The following is an 18,605-nucleotide window of genomic DNA, read 5'->3' on the forward strand; positions in this document are numbered from 1 at the left end:
GTGGCAAACTCTCTTTTAGACCACACCCCCACCCCAGAGCCTCTCCCACTCACTGCCGCATTTCCACACCCAGGGCTTCTTTGGTGCCATCCAGTTCATGGTTCCTTTTTTTTTTTTTTTTTTTTTGGTTTTTTTTTTTTTTCTCCACCGGCTCCATGCCAGTGGGACTGGGCCTCCAGTAGCACTATCCCATGGACTTCGCCTGGCCCCCTTCTGGGTGTATCAATTCTGAAGCCCTGTCTTCCCACAGTTTCTGGTCTCCTCTGTTCGAACAGAGCTCTTTGGTCCTTTAGCCCTGCACCTAGGGCATGCTGGCTCCCGCGTGCTCTACCTATTAGCCTCGCTCCAGAGCTCCTTTCAAAGGCCACAGTCTTCCCGACATCACGGCCTCCCCCTGTGGGCACCCGCCTCGCTCTCACCAGCCTCTCGGCCACTTTCTGCACGCAGTTAGTGCTCTGCAGGCGCCATGTATGATCTTCCCAGCGGCTCCACACGTGCACGCATGGCTTTTGGTGACGCAGGGGCAAGCAGAAATATGGCCTGTACCAGAGGGGCGGGACAGGGCAGGGAGGGTAGGAGAAAAGGTGCTGTGAGGGCAGTCCTAGGCTGCAGAGGATCTCCCAGCACCCTCCCTCCAGCCACCAGGAGTACTCACCCATTGCCGTCCATAGGCTCAGGCCGCTGAGCAGGGGTCCCTAGCTCCTCCTCCACCATTGGCCCGACTCCCACTTCCGTCTCCAGCAGAGGCTGTACCTCCTCACCCTTGCCTTCTGCTCCCTCCCTGGCCCTGGCCCTGGCCCTTGGGCCCAGTTCCTCCTCCCGGCGGCCTGCACAACCTGCCCAGAGCAGCAAGGGTCAGGGAGAACCATGCTGAGGGTCTGACCCCTCCTTCAAATTAACTCTGCCTCAATAAAAGTCAGAGCCCAACCCTTACTAAAAGTCAATTGTCCATTCCAGGGTCCTATGTCTGGAACAAGAGTCCCCATCCTCAAACCCATGACCCTCAGGGGTTCAGCTAGGCCACATACCGATAGAGATCTCAAAGCTGATGGGCTGGGAGGCCATGGCAGGGTCAATCATGGTGGCCTCAAAAAGCACACCGAAGAGCAGGAAATCTTGCAAGGGTGCCAGGGCATTCTGAGGAAGGAGGGTCAAGCTGCAGTCAGCCCCCACCCACCCAGGTTGCAACCCGGACTTGGTTTGGCCACAGTGCTGACAGAAGGACACTGTCTAGGACACAAGACCTAGAAATACCACTACAAGTATCCTATCTCTCAGTGCTCAGCCCCCTCCTCCTATGTATATACACAAGAGCATATGTCTATACACACGGCATTCTTTATCCAGGCCCAGAAATTCAGACTCTACCCCTGTGTTTAATGCAAGGGAGCCAGTTACACACTCCAGAGCTGAGAATGATCCCATCCCTTTGCTAAAACCCCAACTCCCACCTCTGGCAGAGGCAGCAAGTCCTCCACCTCCACCTCCATGGCACCAGGAATCTCAGGACCATCACCACTGGGGCTGGCATCCAGGTGCTGTGGGATCCCTGCTGGGGTCTGGCCCTGCCTGGCTTTCTTCTTCTTTCTCATGAGCCTGGACAATCTGGGCCCCTGTGAAGCCTGGGGAGGCTTAGGTTCAGCTCTCCCTTCGGATACTTCCATGGACACAGCCACCAGCAGGCGGCCGCGAAACCAAATGCCTTGGCCAAGTCCTTCATTGAGACTTTGAAGACCATCCCGGAGCCCCCCACTGGGGGGAGATCCATAGAGAGGCACCCATGCTGGGCCAAAGGTGGGGTTAAACCCCGCTGTGGGGGACAAGAACAGCGTTTGGAGGGAAGCACAGGGCAGATGGGTACTAGGTCAGCCTATGCAGCACACCCTTATCTCCTGCAAGTCCAAGGGGGCAGGGAATCGGATTGGGTTTTGGCAGCTCTGAGAGGGAAGTCTGAGAACAGCTGCGGACCGACAGCTATGGACCAAGATCCGAGAGCGCTTCGAATCCACTCCAGATCCCAAAGGCGCTTGGGACAAACTGAACTATTGCTCTGTGGCAGGAGCCCTTAGCCTTGGGGGTGGAGTCACGATTGGGGCGGGGCTACAGGTGATCCCGTAAGGGGAGAGGTGAACCGAAGAGGGAGTGGGCTTGTTTTCTGTGCGTGTAAATCTGCAGGGGGAGCACAGCTGGCGCGGTTACTGGATATGCAGCTGTCCTTAGGATTTTGTCAACAGAGTGGGGTTTGTAGTCTGGGGGCGACAGGTGAGGCCCCGAAGGGAGGGGCCGGCTTGGAGCGGGGCGGAGGGGCGGAGCGGGGTAGCCGGGCTGGAGTTCGCGGTCGGGGGCGGGACCCAGGGCTGGCAGGGCCCGGAGGAGGCAGCGAGCGCTGACCAGAAGCGCTCACCCGCGCGGCCCGGGTGTGAGATCTGCCTCAGGTCCAGCACGTGCGTGGCGACGGCCGCATCGACGAGGGGCGCGTCGTCCCGCAGCTGCAGACGGAGGCCGCGCGTCAGCGGCGGGAAGAGCTCCACGAAGCTCAGCTGCTCGTTCCACTCGGGCGCCGCCGCCTCGCCGCGCACAGACGTCTCGCCCTGAGGGCCGCGGCGGAGTGGGGTCAGCGCGGGACCCGGGACCGCGCCTCGGCGGAGTGGGGATAGAGGGACTTACCTGCTGCCCCAGGAAAGACACGCGCACGTAGGGGTCCATGAGGACGCGCTGGTCCTTCAGGGCGCGGGCCAGAGTGCCCAGCAGCCCCGGGCGCAGCGCGGGCAGCCCCTCGGCCCGGTACACGCGCACGCGCAGCCGCGCCCACGGCCTAGCGGCCGGCACCCCGCGTGGCAGGAGCAGGTTCCTAGGGGAGCGGGGCGCTGAGGCCTCGGGACGCCGAGATGTCCGCCCCCAACCTTCTCGGCGTCCCGGAGTCCACGTCCGGTCTTCCTCTTACTCCCACCCACGCCCCAGCTCACTTTTCAACGTCCGAACTGTGTCCCGGGCCCGGGGCTGGCAGCGGAGGGGGCAGGTCCCCGCGCGCCCGCACGGACAAAGTGACTTTGACGAAGCCTTTGGTCCCGGCGCGGGTGTCCCGAGGGTCGTGCAGGGGAGCCCATTTCTGGTAGAAGTGACCATCTGGGGACGGAGGGGCGGGGCACGGGTCAGCGGAGACCGGCGGGCTGCCCCCGACCCGGGTTCGAGTCGGACTCGATAGGGAGGAGCGGCGGTACATGGAGGTCAGCCTTCCCGAAGTTAGTATCTAGGAATCAGTGCCCAGAGGGTCAGTTCCCCTTGGTGCAGATGAGTCTAAAGCAGGAAAGGGTTCGGTACCTGGCTGGTCGAAAATAATACCCAGGTCCATCCTGAAGGTGCCTATCTGGGAGGCCATAAAGGGGAGGGTCTGCGAATGGAAAGCCTGGGGAAAGGTGGTGTTAGTTTAGGAGCTTGTTATCCTCCCTTCTCTGGCGGAAACCCCTCACCCCTACCCACCTCACCGTGATCTCAAGCAGCAAGTCTTGGAGGTGAAGCCGGGTCTCATGAAATTCGAACAAGAAGTACTAGTTTGAAGTGGGGTAACAAGAGAGGTGAAGTTGGTTATACACGAAGGGTTCACGCCAGCAGGCCCCTTCCTCTTGCAAAAAGAACGCCCTCCTTCCCCAGCTGGCCCCTCTTTGTACTTCCTTCATTGAGCCCCTCTTAACCCCCCCACTTGCTCAATTCCACCTGGGCCACGCCCATCTGCGTAATGGGTGCAACCTGGGTTTTGCCCATTCTCTCAAGCCCCACTCTTCCTTGGTCTCACACACCTCGTTGTAGAAGGGGCAATTAGTCCCGCGTTGCGTAGCCGTCACTCTGCGCTCCTCCCCGACTTGCACTGCCACATAGGGGTTAATGTTGACTCCTACCAGCTTCTGGGCCTCCAGCACTGTGACCCCTACCTGAAGGGTGCAGAAGGAGAAAAGAGCCATCCTGCCGAAGTAAGGGAGGGAGGTGTGGAGGGGGGACCACTTGTATGGAGAGTGGGTGGCATTCACCAAGGGTTAGGGCCTAGAGGGAGAGTGGTACCTGGAAATCCTGAGCTCTAGACATCTGGAAAGGATCCCCTCGAGCCAGGCCCTTGGCACGACTGCCAGAAGAACAGATCAGTTCTCATTTCACTTCCTCTCCCCTATCACCTACACACTTTTGCCCAGTGCTAGGCATAAGTATCTTCTCTCTTCTGGATTCTGAGTCCTTCCAGTCTGTCTTGCATTCATCTCAACCCTACACCCAGAATGTGACTCATTCCTGGAGCCCGGAAACCATTCATTCATTCAACAAAGATTTGTTGAGCACCTACTATGTAGCAACAAACACTATACTAGGCTCTGGGACACTGCAGGAACAAAAGAGACAAAATTCCTTCTCAAACTTTCATTCCCTACATGGGCTCCAGAGACTCTTTGTGTGCCAGTGTAACTGTGTGTGTGAATGTGGCAGTGTCTATGCCTTGGAGTAAGTGACCCTTAACTCCAAGACACCCACTCCTCACTCATAGCTTAGGGCTGTGTGCTTTTGAATGTGGATGAGCATGGGCTTACACGGATGAGCACCTGAGGTTGACACACTGGTGGGTGTGGGAGCAGGTGTGGGTACAAGTTACCTCCTGAGGTGGCTAAACACGACTCCAGAAAGCTCCACATCAGGTTCATCATCCAGCTCCAGCTCCAGCTCACCATCTTCATCATCTTGCTGAGCTAGGCCTCGAGCTAGCCTGTGGCCCAATGCCACTGCCCGCCGCTCCAGCCGGGCCTCCCCAGACCTGATAGGAAAGGCCTTCAAGGGACATGTCTGGAACCTGTCCCTCATCTCTGGGCACCCTTGATTTCCCTGACCCTAGGACTGACTTCTGACCCTTAGGCTGACCCCACTATTTCCAGGACTGACCCTAACCTGGGACCCCTAATTCCGGAATTGACCCCTGATTCTAGGACTGACTTCTCACCCCGGAATCAATCCAATACTGATCCTGGACCCTGGGACTGATCCCATATCACTGGCTCCTAAATCCCAACCAAGACTGACTTGGTGATCGCAGACCATCCCCACATACTTACTCCAGCTCCTGGAAGCCCACATTGGGGATGATCAGCTCTGAGCTGGAAGGAGGATAAATAAAAGGAGTGAGGGGACTGGCTTGACTACAGAGCTGCAACCCCAGGCAGCACAGGGCCAAGGGTCACCACACCCAGCGGATCCAGAGAGGAATTAGGTACACTTCTCCCTTCCCAAGACCAGCCTGGGCTGAGACAATCAGGCCTTGCTTGTAGAGAGAGATGGGGTACCTGTCCCGGATAGATGCTCCAAAGTCCTCCTCTGCCCAGGCTCCAGCTGCACCCTCTGGGGGCTGATACTTCAGATCAAGCTCTACCTGGATCTGAAACCAGACACACAGTGTGCCCTAGAGCCCCTCAAACTGCCTGGGGCTAAGGGAAGTCCAAGGACAATGCTTTTTACTCCACCTATAAACAGAGATCCTCCTGGCCTGCATCCATGGTGACTTTGTGGTTCCTCTCTGGTCATTAATAATATTGACTAATTACAACCTATGAAAAACTTAGCACAAGCAAGTTGTTACCCCTTGAAGAGGCCAAACATGACTCCAAAATTCTCTCGTTGCTCTTGGAAATTCATTACTATGGCCTTCATAGCTCTGCATGGTCTGACTCCTGGCCAACCTTCCCAGTTCTATCTCCTATGGGGCCTGCTCCTGCCCTGCACCCCAGTTGTGCTCTCTCAGAGCACTGGGGTTTTGTATATGCCAGTTCTTCTGCCTAAAACCTCCCTTCCCACTTAATTCACTCCTATCATCCTTCCATTCCAAGTTCAAGCAGTACTTCCTCAGGGAACCTTTGCTGACCCTCACACAGGTTATATCCCTCAGTTATACGCTTTCCCAGGTAGGTCCCTACCAGCTCTTCTGTAGCACCCATCAGTGACAATTTTACATTTATTTGTGTGAATATTTGTTTAATATTTGCCTCTCTCTCTCTTTGAGTACAGAACTCTAAGAGGGCTAATCCTTATCTGGTTTTGCTTACCAGTCAATCCTTATTGCCCAGCACAACACACACAGCACAGCTTATAATCAGAATGCAACAAACAACAGACTGATTGAAAAGTTTAACATTTCCTATGACTCCACATAAGGTAAATAAGGAAACAGCTTAGTGAAGCTAAATAACTTGTTCAAGTTATCAGCAGGGAAATGGTGAATCTGAGATTTGATCCCAGGTCCATTCCTACCAGGTTAGATGACCCTCCGTGAAACACCAGGAAAATCCAGTCAGGCTCATCCTTGCCTCCCGCAAGAACTGAATCTGTACACGGTGAGGGAGCAGCACAGAATGGCTCTTGGCCCATGTAACTTCATCAGGGGCTACAGTGAAAGGAGCCCTGGCTGGGAGGCCTTGTTACCACTCCTGTCGGGATCTGGATTTTCCTCTCTGAAAAATGGAACTCTCTATCTAGAAGGACTCTCAGGCTTGAGGGTGGCAGGCGGAGGACTGGTGAGACTCACCGGGGATACCCGCAGATTCTCCTCCACCAAGGCCTCCCGTAGCACCAAATGCCCAGTACTCTGTAGCTGCTGCAGGGAGATCACCAGGGTCCCCAGAGACCTGAGGATGTGGCAAGGGGCAGAAGAATGACCCAGGAGAATATACCCCCTTACCATGTCCAACCCCACCTGCATCCTTGGCTCCCCCAGGCCTACTCACCTGGGACTGAACACACGGCTACAGTTAACCACCTGCACAGACAGACATTCCGCATCTAGTGGAGCCCCATAGTGTGGCCAGCGGAACAGCTGCGGATACGAGGAACCTTGTGACATACAATGCTGGGCTGACCCCCAATCCAGAGCCTATCCTAGCCCTCAAATAGATCCAACCCTCCAAAGTTGGAGCTAACTCTATAACCAATGTCCCAAACCTGGAACAACCCCTCCCCCCAACACAGGGTTGACTGCAAACTAGGGCTGATCTGAGGGTAACTACCAATCAAGAGCTAATCCCCCCAGTCTTGATTTTGACTGGGTCTGGCTTCTCAAGCCTGAGACGGGCCCCACTTCCTGAGAAGACAGCTCCCCAAACCCAGGAATATGCCCCCCAACTCACCTAAGGAGGAACTTACATGAGGCACAGATCAACGTCTCCCTATCCAGGACCCAACCCCACTCACCTCACCAATATCTGCTTCTCGACCACAGTGAATTTTCCTTGTTTTCTGGGTGAAGCCTGCTCAGAATGGAAACTAGTCAGTTATCAGCCCCTCCCCACAAAAAAAAATCACACACACACATACCCAGCTCAGGATCCAGTCCCCCTGGGCTTACCCTTGGGGAAAGGTAGAAGATGGAGAGGGAAAGAGGCAGACAAATAGGTTAGAGGAGAAAAGAGACAGGCTGGACGGAAGACTAGGCACTGGATTGGGGGCCTAGGGAATGGAGGAATGGGAGTCCCCCGTTACAAAAATCCTTAGATTTTTAGTCTACAAGACTCACCCCGAAAGCTAAGCCTCACTTGTCGGTCATGGGTGCCTGGCAGCCCTGTAAGTCGCCGCACACACACGGTCAGAGCCATTGTCCCAGGGCCACTGGCTCTCCCTCTGCTTGCCTGCCCTCCTGCCCACCTGCCTGCTCACCTGAATCGCCTCTGACTCACTGGACTCACTGAACAGGTCCAGCAATCCCTGCCCTTTAGTCAAACATACCGGCAGGCTTAGGGGTCATGGGTGGAGACAGAGCTGAAGGACTGAGAGAAGGGGGTAAAGTCCCTGTGGTCAGCTTGGTCCTTCCTGCCTCCACCAGCTTCAGCCTCCACCTTGCCTCCACCCTGTGAAGTGGGAGCTGGGATAGGGTAGAGATGGAGTCAAGCGGAGAGACAAGACCCTAGTTTGTCCCCGCTAGCCAATGGAGGCCTCAAGGGCATGGGTCTCACAGTGCTTCTTTTTCATCTCTCTGTCCTCAGTGCCCAGCTCAGGGTCTGGTATGTGGTAGACCCTCAAAAAACTTTTTAAATAAATGACTGGATTAATAAATGAATTCCCCTAGCCCCCAGCATTAGTGCTACAGGCACTCAACACATTTGAAATAATGAGTGACTGAATGTGTGTCCCTAGCTTGCACTTAGCAGGTGTTCAAAATACTTCCTAACCAGAAGCCTCAGGTCCTTAACTTGGGGTCTTACATAGATAGGCTGCAGGGAGCCTTCAAACTCTTGAAATTGCCTATATAATATTGAGCAATTGTGCATTATTCTGGACATTAAGCTCCTCCCACATCCTTAAACACATGTGCAGTACTTTTACTAAATGAAATAATGAATGTATCTGATAGTCTGAACCCATGTGTGATTGTAACTATGTGTTGAGTGTGTATCTTGGCCATCCATTTAATTATCCTATTTAGTGACTCCTCCTATATACAGGACTTGTGCTATGCAACCCTCTGGGGGAAGGGGTGCAGCCACAGAGGTGAATTGGACATGTTCTCTGTCTTCCAGTAGCTTCATGAACTCCAACACCAAACAAGGCCTAGAAAGACTATAATTCCCATCAGAGCAGGAAAGAGTCAGGACTCAGGAGTTCAAGAAGAGGGAGGCCAGAGGTGCTTAAAATGGGTTTTGAGGGGGCACCTGCCTGGCTCAGTCAGTAGAACATATGACTCTTGATCTCAGGGTGATGAGTTTAAGCCCCACATTGGGAATGGAGCCTACTTAAAAAAATAAATAATAAAAAAAATAAAACGGACTTTAAGGACAGGAGTTGAGCAGAGGACATCCAGGCAGTGGGAAGGAATGCAGGGTGTGTTTTGGGACCTGTGATTTGTCATTTTGACTTGTGTACAAGGAATGTCTTAGGCAGCAGCAGAGATAAGATTAGACCATTAGAGGAACTGGGTCTTGCTATGTGGCTTTGAGCCAGGCATGGTGCCTCCTTATGCTTCAGCTTCTCCATCTCAATAATGGGGTTGGAAAGTCCTGTTCTGTGTCCCAGGTGTTAGTTGCTCAATTGAGTTTTGAAGTCTATAAAACACCAGACAAACAGGCATAGGTTGTTCTGTTTCTTAAGCACGGTCCAGGTTAGATCTCAAGGTTCCAGATGTTGGGGGAGGGCTTCCCCTCCTCCACTGACATATGGGGGCACTGAGATCCAAAGGAGGGCAGAAGGGGGACCAGAATTCTTAGCTCACAGTGCCCTGGACTTTCCCTACCTTTAATCCTGAACTCTGTGACATCTAATCAAGCAAGGTGTTGAAGCCACCCCTCTGGAAGCTAATGCAGGCACCTCCCCTTCTGGGCAGGAACACACCCTGGCAAGTTCTCACTCTACCTCCACCCCTCTAAGAACTGACACTTCACTTCCTAACTTTCCAAAGAAGATGGGATGTGGCAGAGAGAGTATGGACTCTAGGGCAAGATTTTGGAACTCTAATCTCTTATCACATACTGTGTGGTCTCTGGAAAGTCCTTTCCCCTTTCTGGATCTATTTGCCTAGCTATGTAATGTGCATATGCACTACATTGCCTGCCCGCCCTCCTTCCTTCCTTCCTTCCTTCCTTCCTTCCTTCCTTCCTTCCTTCCTTCCTTCCTTCCTCTCTCCTCTCTCTTTTTGCATTGCTTTTCAAAGTGTAATCCTTCATCAGGATCACACATGTGGTTGTTAAAAATGCATATTCCTGGGGCACCTGGGTGGCTCAGTCGGTTAAGCGTCTGACTTCGGCTCAGGTCATGATCTCATGGTTCATGGGTTCGGGCCCTGCATCGGGCTCTGTGCTGACAGCTAGCTCAGAGCCTGGAGCCTGATTCAGATTCAGATTCTGTATCCCCCCCTCTCTCTGACCCTCCCCTGCTCATGCTGTATCTCTCTCTCAGAAATAATACAAAAAAATGCATATTCCTGCACCCACTCAAGAAATGCTAAAGTAGATTCTCAAACTGACCTGGGAAACTGAATTTCTATTCTGTTGCATAGCAGGAGTCTGGGAACTCTGATCTCCTGGCTGTGACTTTCTGTGATTCCTCATTGCATTTTCAATATCTCAGATGGTTGGTCTGAGTGTGGGTATGGTGTTTGGTGCATACTGAAGCCTTAGCCCACAGACCCCTGGTGAATATGGGTCTGGGAGAGGGAACCACAGATCCTAAGGTCAGACAAGGATAGCCTGGCCTGACGACAAGGATGAAAAGAGGGACCTGAAGGGTTTGCAGAGCAAAAGAAACTAAATGCTTACTTATATGTGCCCTGGGTGACCTCCTGCACCTCCTTAACATTCATTCATTAGGCCTATCTAGGTCCTGGGATATACACTAGTGAACAAAACAAAAATCCCTGCCTTCATAAACTTTATGTTCTAGTGGGTGTGACAGGCAATGAAGAAATATATAAGTAAGATATATAGCATGTTGGTGATATAAGCTGAAGGGAAAAACAAAGCAGGAAAGGGGATATAAATTTTTTCACGGGAAGTGCAGAAGATGGGGCATTTTGGGAAGTGATGTGATGTAATCACTTGCTTTAACATGGGAAAGAATGAGAGACTGCCAGGCTCCCGGGGACGTCATGACTAGCTCTGTGACGCACCGTTAGGGAGTTCCATAGAGATCACGGGCTCCTTTATGACGTCAGCAGCCGGATCCAGATACAGGGGAGAGGGTTGGATCCCGCCTGGGGGCCCGCCGGCTGCAAGCAGGGTCCGTGAGGTCTCCGCGGCGCACATCGGCTGAAGGAGGGCCTTGGCGGCTTCGGCGGCGACTTTGGCGTCCGTGACAGGGCGCCCCGGGGTCAGGATGCGGCGGAGCCCCCGACCGGGCTCGGCGGCGTCCTCGCATAAGCACACGCCTAACTTCTACAGCGACAACAGCAATAGCTCACTGAATGCCACCTCGGAGGACAGCAGCGGGCACCGGTCAGCTAGGCCGGGGCCCGGGGAGCCCGAGGGCAGAAGAGCCCGGGGCTCGAGCTGCGGTGAGCCCGCCTTGAGCGCAGGAGTGCCCGGAGGAACCACACGGGCTGGAAGCTCTCGGCAGAAGCCGGCGCCTCGGAGCCACAAAGGGCAGACCGCCTGTGGCGCGGCAACCGTGAGGGGCGGGGCCTCGGGTGCGGGCGGGGTCGAACCCGGGAGAGCTGAGGGAGGGGGCGGGGAATAAGGGGCGGGGCTTGGCACGGAACCGGGATAAATATCGGAGCACCTACTAGGGGGCTGGGCCTGTAGGGTGAAGAGGGGAGGCACCAAATAAAATTCCCTAAGGGGAGGGATCTTGGTTTGATGGACGGTCCTGGGAAGGGGGCGGGGAAAATTCTGATTGGACACCACTAAGGAAGCGCGGCCTTGGTGTTAACATAAGTGGCTACCAGCGAAATGGGGCAGCACCAAGACTTGCCTGGGGGCGGGGCCTCCGTTTGTCAGGGGGACCGTTGTCTTGACTGAGCACCCCCTGAGGGGCGGGGCCTCAGAGTGCTGAGACTTGGAGCGTGCATGCAGTCGGACCAATGCCTGTTTGGGGAGGGGGTACTGCCCAGCTTCTGGGCTGGGAACCTGCGGACTGATCCCTGGGAAAGAGTGGAACTGCCTTGCGCAAGGCCCCAATGGCGCCCTTGGGCTCCCGCAGAACTGGCTGGCTCTCCCGTAGTCTCTGAGGAGCAGTTCGACCTTCTCCCGACCGTGGATCTGAGGCAGGAGATGCCTCCACCGCGCGTGTCCAAGAGCTTCTTGAGTACGGGCCAGGCCAGCCCGGAAACCCTCTGACCCTCCAGCTCCCCTCTCTGCACTCCGGTTCTCATTTCTGAGATCCTGTTCGTTTGAAGTCCCTGGCCCATGTCAGTCTCCAGCCCCTTCCGTGAGCGCGATCCACCTTCTTTGAGCCTGAACTCATTCTCCTTGCCCCTATCTAATTCTCCTAGCCCACTCCCGTCTTCCCGAGCCTCTCCTGAACCTCGAACCCCACGCTTACCGAGCCCTTCTTCACCTCTGCCCACTCTGAGCCCCCTCCCCTCTCCCCAGGCCTGCTGCTCCAGGTGCTGAGCGTGTTGTTGTCCCTGGGAGGAGACGTGCTGGTCATTGTGTACAGGTCAGAGGGAGGGAATCGGGAGCCTCAGGGGCTGCTCTTTGGAGGGGGTCGGGAGCAAAGCAGGACCAGCAGAGACTTGACCCTGACTCAGATCTGGCTGAGTCGTGTCTGCGGCAGTTGGGTCTAGGACCCTGGCGCGGGAGCTGCTGGGTTCACGAGGGTCTGGGGCCTCAGCCTCCCTCCGGTTCTTCAGGGAGGTCTGTTCCATCCGCTTCCTGCTCACGGCCATGTCACTGCTGAGCCTCTTTCTGGCAGGTGAGGGGGTGGCGAATCCCCTGGGGGCCCCGCCCTGGATGCTTTGGAGCTAAACTCGGCACATTTTCTCCTATATCCCTCAGCCCCCTCAGCGCCTTCAGCTGCTCACAGTCCCTTTCAGAACCCCCTCAAGCCTGTTCCCTCCTCACTGCCCCTTTATGCCAGAGAAACCCTCTCCCTTGGCTTCCCCTGAGAACACCCCTCTTTCCCCAGCACTCTGGTGGGGGCTGCTGTACCTGGTTCCGCCTTTGGAGAATGTGAGTCAGGGCGTCTGTATCCCAGGGTGGGTGGATGGCAGAGTATGATCCTGGAGGTTTTGTGGGTCCCCTTGGCTGGTGGGAGGGGAACAAGTGCTGGATATTCCTAAGGAAGGGCTGGGTATAGACAGATCTCTGAAGGATTGTGCCCAGAAGCGGTTGGGGTTCTCTGAGAGGTCCTAGCAGGTCGGGAGGTGGGGGCGGTCTTCAAAAAGAAGGCCCTTTGAGTCCCGCTGCTTCCATGGTAAAGAGGGAGAAGGGGGTGGGTGGGGAGCTGAGCAGTGCTGTATTTTATGCCTCCCTCCCTCCAATAGGAACCTAAGGAGATGCTGACTCTAAGGTGAAAGAGGGCACCTGGGGTGGGGAGTTAGGGGTCTCCAAGGTGCTTCTGTGCGGGGCCTTCCGGGAGGCGCCCAGGAGGACCGGGAGCCAACCCCGCGGGGCCGACCTCCCCCCTGCAGAGAGTACCACGAGCGCGTGCACTCCCAAGGGCAGCAGCTGCAGCAGCTCCAGGCCGAGTTGGACAAACTGCACAAGGAGGTGTCCAGCGTTCGCGCAGCCAACAGCGAGGTGAGCCCGGTAGCCTCCTCTTGTCCAGCGCGCCGCCCTGTGGCTCGGGCCACCTCTGAGTCCGGGTCCACCTCGGAAGCCCCCTGAGGACCGGCGCTCCCTGGGTCGGGAGCCATAAACTCCGCCCCGGAGCCTCGACTTCGGGGTTCCTCCCGGGACCCACAGAGTCCATCGCAGAGAACCTAGCCCCAGAACCCTGCCTCCCTGTAAACCTGCCCGCTGGCTCCGTCCCTCCACTCTCTTTTCAGAGAGTGGCCAAGCTCGTATTCCAGAGATTGAATGAAGACTTTGTGAGGAAACCTGACTATGCGCTGAGCTCTGTGGGTAAGACCCAGAGACACTGCGAGAATGAGACTCAGGGACACGGAAGAGACGGAGACCTTGACACAGACAGACCTACGCACACGACCGGTCCAAAGAGACCGCCCTCAGAGACCCTGCCCCAGCTGTCGGTCAGGACTGGGAGCCCTGAATGATTGCTTCTCCCTGCTCCAGGAGCCTCCATCGACCTAGAGAAAACATCACACGACTATGAGGTTGCGAACACTGCCTACTTCTGGAATCGCTTCAGCTTCTGGAACTACGCTCGGCCGCCAACAGTTATCCTGGAGGTGGGCCTGGAACCTGGATCCCAGAACGGGACCAGGGGCGGGACTCTGGGGAAAGGACCCAACAGCTCCCTGGAGGTGGGACCCGGCTGAGCTGAGGGCGTGGCGCTGGGCGGGGCCCTGCCTGGCAGATGCCCGGTCTGGCGGAGCTCGGGACTGGACAGGATCTGGCTGGGTATAGACCCGGGGTGGAGGACTGGGCGGGGCCGATGAAGGGGTTGAGCTGAAGGCGGGACCTATCCGAAGACTGGGAAAGGGCCGCAGTCGCTCGGTCCGTGGGTTCTGAAGGTCTACCTGCTCGCATGCAGCCAGGTGTGTTCCCTGGGAATTGCTGGGCTTTTGAGGGCGACCAGGGCCAGGTCGTGATCCGGCTACCGGGTCGTGTGCAACTGAGTGACATCACCCTGCAGCACCCACCGCCCAGTGTGGCACACACTGGGGGAGCCAACAGCGCCCCCCGCGACTTCGCAGTCTATGTGAGTGAGGCTAAGGCTAAGGAGGTGGGGGGTGGGGTAGGATTTTGCCTAGAAAGCTCCAGTTATGAAAATTGGTGTCACCAAGTCTTCGCTCGCTCATCTACAAAATGGAGATACTACCCACTTGCCTCTCAGGCCTACAGGTTATAAATAATTATAACCATATCCAAACATTAGTTATAGCTTTATTGAGCACTTATTCTGTGCTGAGTTCTTTAAATGGGTCATCTTGCACCCACTCAACAACCTATGGAGTGCTATCATCTCCCTCGTCACTGATGAGTAAATGCTCAGAAAGGCGATCTTATTTGCCAAGGTCGCACAGCTAACAATTGGCCAGACTAAACTTTGCAACCTGGTTTGTTGGAGCCCACATTCCACGCTACACTATCCTAAAGCCAAAAAATAAAGGAGAGTGTGCAGCTTTTGCACACCATAGTAGGTCCTCAGTAAAGTTACTTTCTTCCTCTTCCACCTGTGCCTCACTGTTCCCCACTCACTCTTCACCTACCAGGGCCTCCAGGTTGATGATGAGACTGAAGTTTTCTTGGGGAAATTCACCTTCGATGTGGAGAAATCAGAGATTCAGACTTTCCACTTACAGGTGTGTGTCTCTGGGGGTGAGGGTGCTAAAGGAATGGGACAGTGAGGGAAGATTGGGGAGGAAGGCAGCCCTGGGACTGCAGGCCTTGGCATGATCCATTTGTCTTCCCAGAATGACCCCCCAGCTGCCTTTCCCAAGGTGAAGATCCAGATTCTAAGCAACTGGGGCCACCCCCGTTTCACATGCTTGTATCGAGTCCGAGCCCATGGCATGCGAACTTCAGAGGGGGTAGGGGACAGTGCCACAGGGGAACCCCATTAAACATGTTGATTGTTGGAGTAGAGTACAGGTCTGTGCTTAAAGAAGCTGGAACCATACTGAGGTGTCTCTTGGGGGGATATCTGGTTGCCTTTGGCATATTAGTTGGGGGGTCTACTTTCCAATGCGCCCTCTTATTGGAGAAGTCCAGATCAATACAGTAGCAGCAGCTCATGTTTATGGAGTGCTTGTCACGTGCAAGAGATGGTGTTCTGAACATGCTACACATGGACTAACAAATCCTCACAACCACAGAAGAGGAAACCACTCAGGTCAGGAAACGCTCAAGATCATAGTTAGTGAAGAATAGGGACATAGGATTCAAACCTACCTTCCCCCAAAGGCCACCCACTTTAACTCAGAGCTGCCAGTCAGCTTGAAGCCATGTTTGTGCAGCTCAATTCCTACCCCCAACCTCTGGAAAAGTCTCCTCAACTCCTGCTAGGTGCAGGTGGAAAGGTTAACTGCTCCTTTTCTTTAGATAAACACTCAAAAACTAAGGAGACTTGAGAACCTCTAGGAAGCATCTGGGTTGATGCAGGCCTGGTAGCCCTACTCAGGTTGTCTTTGCTGCTAGGCACAGTACAGGTAGCCTAGTGTTCAATCTATCCTTGCCCTCAGGGAGCCTAGTAGGGGAGAGTGCTCCAGAAACAACAATTTATTTATTGATTCAAGAATTCTTTATTCTAGGAATCCAATTAGAATTGGAAGAATAAAAGATGGAGGAGACAGGCATCAAAAGATTAATGATTAGAAAAGGGGGACCAGCATGGGCAAAAGAATATGCAACACCTTGGGCTTTTTAGGATCCTTCTCAGCGTGTTCATGTTTTGGAAGAATATACAGACTATGAAAAGTGGTTACACCTCTAGGAAGTGGAATGCATGAGTGTGAGGGTGAAGCACATATCCACTTGTTTAAAATTTCAGGGTATTACTTTTTAAAAATGTTTTTCTTTTTTTAAGTTTATTTCTTTTGAGAGAGAGAGAGAGAGAGCAAGCACGAGCAAACTTGGGAGGGTCAGAGAGAGAAGGAAAAAGAGAGAGAGAATCCCAAGCAGGCTCCAACATGGTCAGCTGGGAGCCCCACATGGGGCAAACTCATGAACCATGAGACCATGACCTGAGCTGAAATCAAGAGTGGGGCACTCCTCAGGGTTATTTATTATCTTTGTAATTTAAATTACTCTACTGAGTGCTCTCAAAGCCTAAGGTTAGAAATATGAACTGCAGGCTAAATATTTGGCTTACATTTGGTCCTTGTATTTTTAAAAATAGTTAATGTCTCTAGTCATCTGGCCAGGAATATCCAATTTATTTGATTAGGGCTATGCTGTCAGAGGTATCCTTAATTCAACAACCCCTAAGGTGGACAAACTGAGGCTCAGAAGAAATAAAGATGGTTAATAGCGGATTCCAACTTAAAAACACGGAGTGGTGGCAAAGCAATGATTTTTATTGAATGAAAGACTCCAGGGGCAAGCAGGAGAGATCAAGAGCAACAATAGCAGGGGCAAATATAAAAATATAAAATGTAAAGTGCAAGCACTGGGCAATGTGTTCAGGGTTGAGTCATATCCTTGGGGGACACGAGGCTGAGGACTAGCCACAGCCAACCCCTAAGGGATTCTAGGCCTGAGGGGCCTGTGCAGGGCCCTTGGCTGGGGGTAGAAGTGGCTTGAATGGGGCCCAACCTTGGGCCTTGAAGTAGGAGACCAGCTGTGAGGGTACCTCTGCGAGCACAGTCTGTGCTAGTGCCTCCCGAGGGGCCTGCCAGGAGAAGAAAGGCAAGGTCAGTGATGGCCCCCAACAGTTTCCCATAGTCTACATTTCATACCAAAGAAAGGATACAAACCCCAACACCCGAACTTGCCCAGACTTAGATGAAAGGGTGAGTATCTCCATTCAGAGAGAAGTGGAGGGGTAAACTCCCAGATCTGTCTGCCCCCCACAAACTTGCCCTCACTCACATTCTGGAAGCGGCGGTAGGGCACAAACTGCACTATATCACGGGCAGCTGCCTCCCCGGAGCGTGTATGCAGGGGTCCACCATCAGCATCCAGCTGCTCCATGGCCTCGAAGTCAGCACCACCCACACCCACGATGATCACTGACATGGGCAAGTGTGAAGCACGCACCACAGCCTCACGTGTAGCCTCCACATCTGTTACAGCACCATCGGTCAGCAGCAGCAGCACGAAGTATTGCTGGGGATAAGCCATTCATAAACTGAGGCAGACCCTCTAAACATCCCAGCTACACATCCCCACACTGACAAGAATTCCCCTGTTACATAACCCTGAAGGGAGCCCTTGACCAAGATCACCCACCACTACCTCTACTTATGATCCTCACCGAGGCAGTCCTCTGATGTGCAGCCTGGGTTGCAAACCTGGCCACATGGTTGATGATGGGTGCAAAGTTAGTGGGGCCATAGAGACGAACTTGGGGCAGGGCTTGGCGGTAGGCATCCACAATGCCCTGGATGCCTAGAAAAGGAGGGCAAAAAACAAAGAGACAAACAAAAAAAGCTTAAAGACTGAGCCTCTTCAGGGTTCAGTCCTGACTTTACCCCATCCTGGCCAGGGAGATATGGTAACCTGGGTACATTTCATTCAGTTACCCCTATAACCTTAGGTACTTAACCTTATCCTACAGATGGAAAAATTAAGACCAGAGAGGAAGGGCACTTGCCCTAAATCACAACATCAATTAAAACTAACGGGTCTCCTGGGGCGCCTGGGTGGCTTAGTCGGTTAAGCGTCCGACTTTCGCTTAGGTCATGATCTCACGGTTCGTGGGTTCGAGCCCCGTGTCGGGCTCTGTGCTGACTGCCAGCTCAGAGCCTGGAGCCTGTTTCGGTCTGTGTCTCCCTCTCTCTCTGACCCTCCCCTGCTCATGCTGTCTCTCTCTCTCTCTCTCCTAGAAATAAATAAAACATTAAAAAAAAATGAATTATAATCCATTTCATAAAATAAGAATCTATAGATATTAAATAATTAATGGGAAAGAGGCAGCTCTTAATTTTTTTCCTGACCTCCCACCTCCCCCCGCCATAACTCAGTCCAAGACGCTCTTCCTTAATAAATGTAGAAGTAGTAATTACAAAATCATTTGACAATCATAGAGAAAACTGATTCATGCGAAGATCATCAATGGGTGCTAACACTAGAAAGTCCTAGTTGATGAGTAACTGGATATTTATATAGCTTCAAAGTATCTTCCCAAAAGATATTAGTTATAAATAGTGAAGAAACCTGGTAGACTCTACCTGAACCAAGTGATCAAAGTTAACATGACTGGTAATAAGATAAATCAACATCATGGGCCTCCTGACATGGTGCACTGAGAAGAACGTCCACCAAAAGTGCCTAATCTGAACCTAACCATAAGGAAATACCAGGTAAACACAAACCACGGGACATTCTACAAATTATCTAGCCTATAAACTTAAAAAACATTAATTATCATGAAAG

The 18,605-nt window shown here is 53.5% G+C and overlaps 3 protein-coding genes across 13 annotated transcripts in view; 1 reads left to right on the forward strand and 2 right to left on the reverse strand.

Annotated features, from left to right (window-relative positions):
• Positions 1 to 7,613, reverse strand: part of LOC120228609 (fer-1-like protein 4) — a 31,304-nt gene extending 23,691 nt beyond the window's left edge. Inside the window, exons 1-18 of the mRNA XM_039227145.1 lie at positions 7,535 to 7,613; positions 7,213 to 7,268; positions 6,750 to 6,838; positions 6,551 to 6,650; positions 5,316 to 5,407; positions 5,088 to 5,129; positions 4,634 to 4,792; positions 4,057 to 4,117; positions 3,798 to 3,929; positions 3,486 to 3,548; positions 3,322 to 3,406; positions 2,967 to 3,126; positions 2,668 to 2,851; positions 2,405 to 2,591; positions 1,452 to 1,810; positions 1,029 to 1,137; positions 656 to 836; positions 420 to 540 (exon numbers count right to left, since the gene is read on the reverse strand). Of these exons, the coding sequence (XP_039083076.1) occupies positions 420 to 540; positions 656 to 836; positions 1,029 to 1,137; positions 1,452 to 1,810; positions 2,405 to 2,591; positions 2,668 to 2,851; positions 2,967 to 3,126; positions 3,322 to 3,406; positions 3,486 to 3,548; positions 3,798 to 3,929; positions 4,057 to 4,117; positions 4,634 to 4,792; positions 5,088 to 5,129; positions 5,316 to 5,407; positions 6,551 to 6,650; positions 6,750 to 6,838; positions 7,213 to 7,268; positions 7,535 to 7,613 (2,259 nt within the window). The remainder of the gene's footprint in view (positions 1 to 419; positions 541 to 655; positions 837 to 1,028; positions 1,138 to 1,451; positions 1,811 to 2,404; positions 2,592 to 2,667; positions 2,852 to 2,966; positions 3,127 to 3,321; positions 3,407 to 3,485; positions 3,549 to 3,797; positions 3,930 to 4,056; positions 4,118 to 4,633; positions 4,793 to 5,087; positions 5,130 to 5,315; positions 5,408 to 6,550; positions 6,651 to 6,749; positions 6,839 to 7,212; positions 7,269 to 7,534) is intronic.
• A 3,088-nt stretch (positions 7,614 to 10,701) lies between these two features.
• On the forward strand, positions 10,702 to 15,155 carry SPAG4 (sperm associated antigen 4). Of its 3 annotated transcripts, XM_039227091.1 has the most exons (12): positions 10,702 to 11,131; positions 11,644 to 11,748; positions 12,036 to 12,102; positions 12,296 to 12,357; positions 12,571 to 12,614; positions 12,929 to 12,954; positions 13,076 to 13,184; positions 13,433 to 13,508; positions 13,680 to 13,795; positions 14,101 to 14,268; positions 14,783 to 14,872; positions 14,984 to 15,155. In XM_039227091.1, exons 1-12 carry the CDS (start codon positions 10,822 to 10,824, stop codon positions 15,131 to 15,133), a joined length of 1,323 nt encoding a protein of 440 aa, XP_039083022.1. In that variant the 5' UTR covers positions 10,702 to 10,821; the 3' UTR covers positions 15,134 to 15,155. The 3 variants fall into 3 exon arrangements, with proteins under 3 accessions (XP_039083022.1, XP_039083024.1, XP_039083023.1); XM_039227093.1 differs by lacking the exon at positions 14,101 to 14,268; XM_039227092.1 differs by lacking the exons at positions 12,929 to 12,954; positions 13,433 to 13,508.
• A 1,409-nt stretch (positions 15,156 to 16,564) lies between these two features.
• The window catches only part of LOC120228590 (RNA-binding protein 12), a 35,488-nt gene continuing 33,447 nt past the window's right edge, over positions 16,565 to 18,605 (reverse strand). For all 9 annotated transcript variants that reach the window (XM_039227088.1, XM_039227086.1, XM_039227090.1 and 6 more), the window contains 3 exons: positions 17,485 to 17,618; positions 17,100 to 17,336; positions 16,565 to 16,899 (listed from right to left, as the gene is read on the reverse strand). In XM_039227088.1, the coding sequence (XP_039083019.1) occupies positions 16,759 to 16,899; positions 17,100 to 17,336; positions 17,485 to 17,618 (512 nt within the window). In that variant the 3' untranslated portion in view covers positions 16,565 to 16,758. The remainder of the gene's footprint in view (positions 16,900 to 17,099; positions 17,337 to 17,484; positions 17,619 to 18,605) is intronic.

Source organism: Hyaena hyaena, unplaced genomic scaffold (genome assembly GCF_003009895.1).
Source record: "Hyaena hyaena isolate Hyena2069 unplaced genomic scaffold, ASM300989v1 scaffold_25, whole genome shotgun sequence".
NCBI lineage: Eukaryota > Metazoa > Chordata > Mammalia > Carnivora > Hyaenidae > Hyaena > Hyaena hyaena.